The sequence below is a fragment of the Indicator indicator genome, chromosome 21, assembly GCF_027791375.1.
Source record: "Indicator indicator isolate 239-I01 chromosome 21, UM_Iind_1.1, whole genome shotgun sequence".
NCBI lineage: Eukaryota > Metazoa > Chordata > Aves > Piciformes > Indicatoridae > Indicator > Indicator indicator.
This window is the reverse complement of record NC_072030.1, coordinates 6,155,343-6,164,559: the sequence shown is the minus strand read 5'-3', so window position 1 is coordinate 6,164,559 and position 9,217 is coordinate 6,155,343. Positions and strand designations below refer to the sequence as shown.

The 9,217-nt window shown below is 40.3% G+C and overlaps 1 protein-coding gene across 1 annotated transcript; it reads right to left on the bottom strand.

The window, feature by feature from the left end:
- Positions 1-916: 916 nt before the first annotated feature.
- On the bottom strand, positions 917-5,912 carry ARL14EP (ADP ribosylation factor like GTPase 14 effector protein). Its single transcript, XM_054390466.1, has 4 exons — positions 5,721-5,912; positions 4,591-5,098; positions 3,174-3,304; positions 917-1,890 (listed from the first exon to the last, which is right to left on the bottom strand). Exons 2-4 carry the CDS (start codon positions 5,011-5,013, stop codon positions 1,662-1,664), a joined length of 783 nt encoding a protein of 260 aa, XP_054246441.1. The 5' UTR covers positions 5,014-5,098; positions 5,721-5,912; the 3' UTR covers positions 917-1,661.
- Positions 5,913-9,217: the final 3,305 nt, after the last annotated feature.

Below are 9,217 nucleotides of genomic sequence, written 5' to 3'. Positions count from 1 at the left end.
TAGACGTAAGAAGTCATACACATCAAACAGTTGGAAGCCTGTTTATTTAAAAATCAGTTAGCAGTGTAGGTCTAACTTTAAAAGTATGAACACATAAAAATAAAAATTGCATGATGGGGCCTGCTTTTTCCCCTCACGCTTTCATGGTGATCTCTGTATTTTATCTGGTTCAAAAAAATTGAAGAGATTAAAGAGTTCCAAGGATCAAGCACACAAAATTAATTGCTGTGTCAGGATAAGCATGCTCTGTAGTCAACAAAGGAAGATGTAGTGAATGCCATCTGCATGTGAGGGAAGCTGCAGCTCTTGCTCAGTGGCGGTGTTGCTGCCTGGAGTGTGCTGCTCTCTATGAATAAATTCATGATGGTTCTGTGATAAATGTGGCTGGGATCCAAGGCCCATGAAAGAGACGTCTGTTGGAAAAAGAGCCAATGCTCTGGCCAAAACCAAGTCTGTTTATTTTCACAGATTTAGTAAAAATGTAGAAGTTGATGCTTACACTTCAGTAGGACCAGCAGATGTCAGCACAACCCAAAGCATAACTTTGCATTTCGGCAAAGCAACCTTCATAACTCTCACCAAAAAACACTAAACAAATAGTAAGAATATACAAGTTTACCAAGTTAAGGCTTCAGAAAACAGTAGTTAAAAGTATTCTTCAATAAATGTACCCAAAAAACATGCAAAGTTTATCACAAAAATAGGAAATGTATCCAAAACACAATGAAAATACCAAGGAATAACACTCAATGTTACTAATATTTCAATTAGAAATCCTCTTTTCCATAAATATTGCTATGTTCTATTCTATTTATTTATTTATTGTTCTAAGGATAGATAATGCATCAAGATTTTGATTTAACTTGGTTTTAATGCTTCTTTTTATTTTTGTAGCAGTCTGCATTTAGGAACTGGCTCATTCAAATTTGTTTCAGCTGCATGTAAATATTTACCTTAAAACCAAGTAAAATGATGATGAGAAGGCTGTTGAAGTTCCAGTCCAAATACAGGAAAATTATTCCAGCTGTTAGACAGAAACTAACAAACCAATACTGTAACTAAATACTTTCATGTGTTTTTCAGCCCCTTGACAATTTAGTATCACTTTAACAGTGAGGCTTCAATTCATAGGGACAACTTGATCTCAAATCCTACATGTCTTTGAAGTCATTTTAAGCATAGAGGATTGAATTTTTCAGATGCAGCAGGAACAATCTATGAAAGGTACAGCACTCTTTATTAATACTGAGAGAGCTTTACTAATACTGCATGTAAATTCACTGAGAATTTTTCCAGTGTTTCATATGACAGATTCAAAACCACAAGATCCTGAACCAGAGAAGGAAAGAGGAGGGATACATGAAGATGGTACAATCACTAAAACATCATATGAAATGCAAGTGGCTCAGGATACACATGAATATTCAGCACCTTATACTTAAATACAAACAAAGACTGAGAACTTACTTGGATGATTAACAAGACTGAGTATAAGGTAGAATGAAGTGTGAAAAGACAGTGATTACAATTTCCATAATGAAAGCGAATGCAGAAGTGAGCACACTAATCATGTGCATTGTGATAAATTCCAGTGGCTTTCATGAAACCACTAAAGGAAAGTGCTGCGTTTACAACAAAGCATGGAATAAGGTGGATATATGCTAACCAACATGCTTATTTTTAATTATTTCTCCTCCTTCTATCTCAATTTGCTCATAGAGCCATTTGCGGTCACAGCGACATTCGGCTCCGCACTTGTTGGAGCCACACTTGGGGCAAGCATAGAAACATCCCAGGCAGTCTTCATCAAGACAATCACAGAGGTCCATCCCACTATAAAGCAGCAGTCCCTGGCTATCGTAGACTTTACTCTTGGCTGGTATAACTTGCCTGTGTAATGAAAAATAGTAGTTATTTCCACATTAAAAAGTCTACCGATGCAAAGCTGCTAATAAGTTGTTAGATACAAGTTTGCTTTCTTCAGGAGTTGATTTTAACACTCTGGAGTTAAGAGATGGATTTAAGCTACTGTGTATCACAGCATTTCTCAGTCCCAACTGTATCTATACATCAGTGCCTCTGAAATAATTTCAAGATTGAGAAGGTTTTATTTCTTCAATAACACACTTAAGCACTCATGAATCTTAGTTGTATGATGTACAGCTCGGATAAACTTTTGGATGATGCAAAATGTTCCCTTAATTTATTTTTCTGTAGACATAGCTGTAACACAAAGGAGGTCATGTAGAATCATTTAGTGTGCACACATCCTAATTTAGAACTGTTTTTAAATGCTTTTATCATTAGCCATCTCTCTAGAGGTCTGTCTGGACCTCTGGAAATCACTCTGACCTCCTGCTCAAAGCCAGGTCAACTTAAGTGGCTTAGGGCTGCATCTACTTGAGTTCTGAATAGCTTTAATGCCAGATATGCTCAACACTTTGGATATAGCATTTTACTGTATACAGAGAAAAAGTTTTCTTAACATCTCAACAGAATTTCCCTGGTTGCAACTTGTGCCCAAACTGTGTAAAAGAAACAAAAAGGGGAAAAGGATACATAGTTGGTGAGCTGCACCTAGTATCTGGTTCTGTTCTGTAAAGTTAAATTTAGGTGGAGTACACGGGGCAGGCATTAATGTGATCTTTCTTGCACGTTTTACCAAATATTATGTGACTAACTAAAGATGGAATTTCTATTAATCTCCTCTAAGGACAAGAATGAATTGGTCCAAACTTTGAGTGGAAAATGACAGACAATTCACCTACATACACCTTTCCTCTGTAAAAGTGTGCTAGTATTGTCTAGCTTGGACACTGTAACTTTTTTAAAAGGAAGGTGAGATGCTAACTTACTTTTGTTTGGAAAGTGTAATTACTGACTTTGCTGAAAGCTGACAACTCCAGTCAGTTAAATGTAGTTTACTTGACCTTACTGTATTAGAATTCAGCCTATGATCAGAATTTTAGTTTATTGCCTTAAATCTGGACTGTATGCTGAGACTCTATCTTCTGTTTTATCTCAATAACAAGTGAGAGTGAGTTTTAAGAATCCTCAAAACCAAAAAAAAAGCAATCCATAAACCTGTAACCATCCAGATAGAAAGGGACACTGACCATCAAGACTATTTTATTTTGAAGTGAAAGTTAATGTCAATACAGAAAACAGCTCACCTGTCTGAATTAAATGCTGCACTTTTTGTTTGCAGCCTTCTTTTCTCCCTCTTACTGGTCTCAGGAGTGAATTCAGTCTGTCGTCCTGGATTAGCAAACTGTAGAGACTTTAAAGCCTTAGCTGTACGCCCCTGAACAAAGACAGACAATCTCATTTAATTACAAACACAAACCTACATTCATTAGAACATGTCCAGACAGTATAGTGCAATAGTTCAGGTAAATGGACCTCAATTCCTAAGCACTGGATTGCCTAGGAAAAACAACTCAAGTCTCAAACCCCAACAATGCAAGCTTCATAGTTTTAAGCAGTGCTTTCAATTTCACTCCCTATCAATCTTTTAATCATACTGACGTGTGATGGAAAAATACAGTTGGGCAGCAGCCCCAAGGCTTGAAAGGAGCAACACCTCCTAGAATGCAGTTCTGTTTTGTTACAAGGCATACACACATGGATGAGCTCTTGCTGATTTGGTTGCTCAAACTTCTACTGATGACTCACATGTGTCTTGATCAAGACACCCAACAATATCCAAGCTGTATTCCAAACTTGGCACTTGAGTGTTGCCCTCCCACACCAGTTCATTACTGCGTCTGAACAAACACCATGGCCTTCACAGCTCAGATACCATAAAAGCACAGTTAATTCACCTCAATGCAGCTTCACTTGGTAACAAACTTCCAGAGAAAGTGGATTTTTTTGTTGTCATTTTCAAACTAACCCAGAATTTTCTCTCAACATCCTTAGAAGTGGACATTGCAGTATGTGATTTTAAGTGTAGGAGCTTGGGGCTTTTTTGTTTTGTTTTATTGTTTTTTTTTTTTTTTGCAAGGTTTGAGTAACAGCTTGTAACACCAGCAGCAGTCTGGTATTTATACGAAATTTAGGAGTTGTTAGTCATCCTAGGAGACACAATCACTGAATTTTAAGAGGCCATAATCACAGAATAGATCTGGTTGGAAGAGATCTCAAAGATTATCCAATCCAACCCTTGACCCAGCACTGAAGGGTCAACACTAAACTGTGTCCCTAAGCATCAGGTCCACATGCCACTTGAACACCCCCTGGGATGATGACTCTACCACTGCCCTGGGCAGACCATTCCAATATCTGAGAACCCTTTCAGTGAAGTATTCCCTAATATCTAGCCTAGACCTCTCCTGGCACAGTTTGTAACTATTTCTTCTGGTCCTGTTGCTTGCCATCAACATTTAATTAGGGAAGAGGATTTTTTTTTTAAGGTCTTCAAATAAATGTTCAAATACTCTAACCTCCCATGCTTCTAAACAACTACACTCTTTAATACTTCTATTAACCCCCCCCCCAAAACCTTAGTTTCTTTATATAGGACTTGTATGAAGCCCAATTCCAACAGCTTGCAGAACTTAGGGGGGGGAAACTGATCCATATACATACGTCTGAATCAAGTTTTCTTCTTTGGCGCTCTTCGGATTCAACATCTGTGCTCCCGTTTATTATCTGCATACATTTGGGACAAAGCTTCCAACCAGGTACAAACTGTCTTCCAAACTTGGCACTTAGAAAAGTTGCATCATCTAAGTCAATTGCTCGTAAGCTTTTCTTTGATAGTTTTCTGTGTATGTTAAAGGGATCACAACATGATTTTTGTAAGTCTTCGAATCTTTCAATGTAAATTTTTGCATGGTGGAAGCAGATTGTATCGTTCTCTGAAAGGGCTATTCCAGTCCTAAGCTGAAGTAACAGTAGATCAGATGAAGATACATCTTGCTTAGTCTTGAAGCCAGTGTGACGGGTATAATAGGTCTTATGGCATTCATTGGGAGCTTGAAGCTGAACTCCAACTGAGCAAGGATCCATTTTACTTTATTAGACCAACTTATTTCACTTATTTTGCCTAAAAATGAATTCTTTGAAGTCTTTAGTAGTTTCTATGAAGATCACCCTAGAGAAAGCATTAAAATCAATCAGATTTGTGCTGCAAACCTTTAATTTGTAAGCTTGACAGACTAGGTTTAAGTAATTTTAAAAACATGTTAATCAGAACTTCCTAATCTAGGTAAGACTGAAAATACACTAAACTTAATTCTTGAATTAAACCATGCATGTTGTATTCTTTCTTCAGAGCCATTTTTTTGCCAGCTACAGTAAGCACCAACCCAAAATATTTAGTAGCATTACTTTCTCAAAAGCAATCTGGGAGCAAGGTACAAGGGTGGATGAGTTGTTCAGATAGCAGCCTACTTTGGTTACTAGTTTCCTAGGAGCCTCTTTTGGCACAATCCCTGCTAGTCAAGACCAATTGTGAAGGTGGCCCACAGGAAGAGCCTGCTGGTGGCTTAACAATTCACCCATCCTGCTTCCAAGTAGTTTCTTGGAATGAAATTGCTGAAAGTCAGCTGCACAGACTCTCTGAATCAGCAATTCATATCCAACACAGTGCTTTCCTGCATCTCTTCTTGTCTATGTGGGATGCAAGTCAACACATAGAACCAACCTGAGCCTTTCCAAGAAACTGCTGGGGTATCACAGAAAGATGGGGGTTGAAAGCAACCTCTGGAGATTACCTATTCCAACTCTCCTGCTACAGCAGGTTTGCCTAGAGCAGGTTGCACAGGATTGTATCCAGTTGTGTTTGGAATTTCTCCAGAGAAAGACTCCACAACCTTCCTGGGCAGCCTGTTCCAGTGTTCTGTCACTTTTGAAGTTTTTCAGGTTCCGATGGTGCTTCCTGCGTTCCAAGTTTGTGTCTGTTGACCCTTGCCCTGTTGCTGGGTACCAATGAAAAGTCTGTCTCCTCTTGACACCTGCTCTTTAGATATTGATAAGCATTGTCAAGATCCCCTCTCAGTCTTCTCTTTCCAGGCTAAAAAGCCCCAGGTCTCTCAGCCTTTTCTCATTAGAGCTGCTTCAGTCCCCCAATCAGCTTTGTAGCCCTTTTTACACACACACAGTGATACTCCATACCATATGACATCATGCTTATCAATAAAACTGGGGAAGAGGTTTGCAGGGGCTGCATGTGCTGCTTGGGAAATGGTTGGGCATTGGTTGGTACTGGGCAATTGTTTTCATTTGCATTGCTTGTTTTTCTTGGCTTTTATTCTCCTGTTTTCTTCTTAACATTGCCTCTCTCTATATAAACCCAAACACATACATTCTTTCTTTTAACTATCAAACTGTCTTTATCTCAGCCCACAAATTTCTCATTTTTACCCTTCCAATCCTCTCTCTCATTCCACTGTGAGGGTGTGTGACTGAGCAGCTGTGTGGTGCTTGGCTGCTGGCTGGGGTTAAGCTATGACACTTGTGCTAACCACTAAACAAGGGTAATCAATATGGCTTTTTTTTCTTTATCAAGAAAAGTATTTCAGGTTGTATAATAGAAAGTCTGGGATGCTACCTTCATAAAAATAAAAGCAAATAGCATCACACACAAGCTAATGACATGAAATGTGTAAGTTTATCCAATGTACAGAAATATGAACAGAGCAGTGCAAAAGTTTGACAAGAATGAGAAATAGGCTTTAAAAAAATATTATGAAAAGCCACTGCCTGAAGCATTTTTGCAGCAGAAATCCTCTTGATTGTAATACTTTAATTCTTCTGAAACTGATGTGTCCAGCTGAAGCAATTACACAGCACACTTCCATATACTAAAGTGTAGGCATAGTAATTTAAAAGTCTTGCTAAAAGGACATGCTATCACCTACTGATTTAAATGATCCAAATACTGGGCTATACTCAAGCCACTATGGGTGTTTTTATTGAAGTGTAATTTTATACCTGATTCAAGACAGCACTGAGTACAACTGAATGATTATTGCTAAACAAGGTTTCTCAGCCTAAGCATGCTCCAACCATAGAATCCTTAAATCTAAAGAATTCTACAGCTTTCACACTTAATTTAAAGCAAGGATGACAGAAGCAGAGCCCTGAATGTACAGGCATAATGTTTTAAACACCTGAACTTCCAAACGAGAGAAAAAAAAGTCTGTCTTCTGAAAGCAGACTTGATTTTTTTTTTTGTTGTTTCCAATTTATGTGAACATAGAAAAATTAAAGTACTCTAATGCTTAACACTGAGTTCTCAGGGCAAAACCTAAATCTTCTATTTAATGACTAGAAGTTCAGTCCTAAATTGCAAAGCTAGCTGAACTCTTCATTCTAATTTCTGTATTTTAAGTAAGACCTCTCCTAGAGTTTTGACCCTGCATAGCTTTTCAGGTCTGCACCAAATAATACAACTAAGGAGTAAAGTGTAGATGTCAAGGAAGTCTTTAAAAACTCTTAGTGCCTGCTGAGCACTGAAGTATTAAGTTTTACTACATAAAAGTTCATAAATTGGCAAAGGCACATGTACTTTTACCATGGTACTTTGTTTTTTATTTTTTTAATCTCTTTTAAAAGACCATCTGTCTTTTGTTGTTACCGTCTGTCAGATGTTACCATCTTGATGAACCACTATACTTCGAAATAATCTTTTACCATTAGTTTATAAACTTTGTCTTTCAAGCAAGGTAAGTGGAACTGTGTACAACCAAAGCTCATGGCAGCCCAGTTAACAATTTAACAGCCATTTAGCTAACACCGAATAGCTCTAGTCAAAGAAGCCTGTGACAGGCTATGAACCAAGCTTGCTTCCTATCTGAACATGTACTTTTGACTGATTCTTGCTGAGGAAGGTGGGGGTTGTGTGTGTGAATGAAGAAGGTCATGAGGTCTGTATAAAAGTGATGATCTGAATTTTCAAAAATGGCAGATATATTGGAAGTCAGAACTCTCAGAACACACTCTAATTAAATAAGCTGTTTCTCTATAAAACAGGAAATACTTATTACAATGCCATCTTTGGCAGGCACCTGTTTTGACAATTGACTATGCTACCTGGAATATCACTATAGGGAACAGAGGGGAAGTGCATCAAGTCTATTACCACAGTTTGTTCAAGTGACAGTGTGCTGGTGACATAAGTTATGTATCTCATCCGCTTGACTTGTAATTCTTGGTAGAAGCTTCAGATGAGTTTCTTCCTTTTATCTGGGAGGAGTAAGCAGTGGGTTTTTTTGCCGTTGATTTATCTTTGATGGAAATAGGAGAGCATCAAAAAAAAAAAAAAACCCAAAGGCTTGTATTCACACCTGTGAAATCAGTAATTAGCGTTTACTGTACCAAACACAATAACCTAAAGCAGAAAGCAGGGATGAGGATCAGCACAGTGAAGCACTAGTGCACGATAAGCGTGCTGCACTAGCAGAGGTTCGGTAAGTTTTCTAGCTTCTTCCTGTCGGTTGAAACAAAGGATGAAGGACGCTACAGTTTAGACTAGCAGCGTAGAGTTAGAAGAAGTCGAAGGCAAAGCACAGTCCTGAAATTGCAGAGTGACCCTATGTGACCCCATGTCTGCATACGTTACGCTAGACGTTCAGCAGCTGCAGAGTACGGCACGACAGAGCCTTATCCGAATGGTGATAGGGCTACGTCTTGAGAAGCGTCAGTCCAGCAAAGCTCGGCTGCTCGTGTGCTTTTGGGGAGGGCACTAACCTCCCGGAGGCCAGCCTGCCAGGCCGGCTGGACAGCGCGCAGGGCGGGAGGTGAGTTGTGGGCCCGCCCGCGACCGAGAGTGGCAGTGTGCCCCCGTAAAAGGCTGTCTGGCACTGTGCTGTCGCGGCCTGCGTCCTCGCACACCCCCGCTACCCGACCACCACCACCACCCCGCCTTCCTCTTTCACCCCTCCCCCAACGTGGCCTTCCCGTCCCGCTGCCAGCTGTGCACCCCTGCGCACATCGGGTGGCGGGAGACCGTCCCAGTACCTTGCCGCTTACGATTTTCCTCCGCCTCTGCGCCGGGACGCCAGCACGGGACTTCCGCGTCCCCCCAGCGACAGCGGCGCTGCTTGTAGCAGCCATTAACCGCCGCTCGCTTCGCCCGCCCCTCCGGCTCACCATAGAGCAACCGAACCGCTGCGCCCCGAGCGGCACTTCCGGCGTGGCACGCGCAGCGGCGCCACCTGGTGCTGCGGAGGAGGCGGTGCACAGCTCACGTGACCAACCGTAGGCTCGT

Excerpts from the sequence above, each read along its gene's own strand:
- ARL14EP (XM_054390466.1), bottom strand. The coding sequence starts at position 5,013 with ATGGATCCTTGCTCAGTTGGAGTTCAGCTTCAAGCTCCCAATGAATGC. Across the intron at positions 3,305-4,590 it reads GAAGAAAACTTGATTCAGAC|GGGCGTACAGCTAAGGCTTT; the intron begins GTATGTATATGG and ends GTCTTTGTTCAG. Across the intron at positions 1,891-3,173 it reads GCAGCATTTAATTCAGACAG|GCAAGTTATACCAGCCAAGA; the intron begins GTGAGCTGTTTT and ends TTCATTACACAG.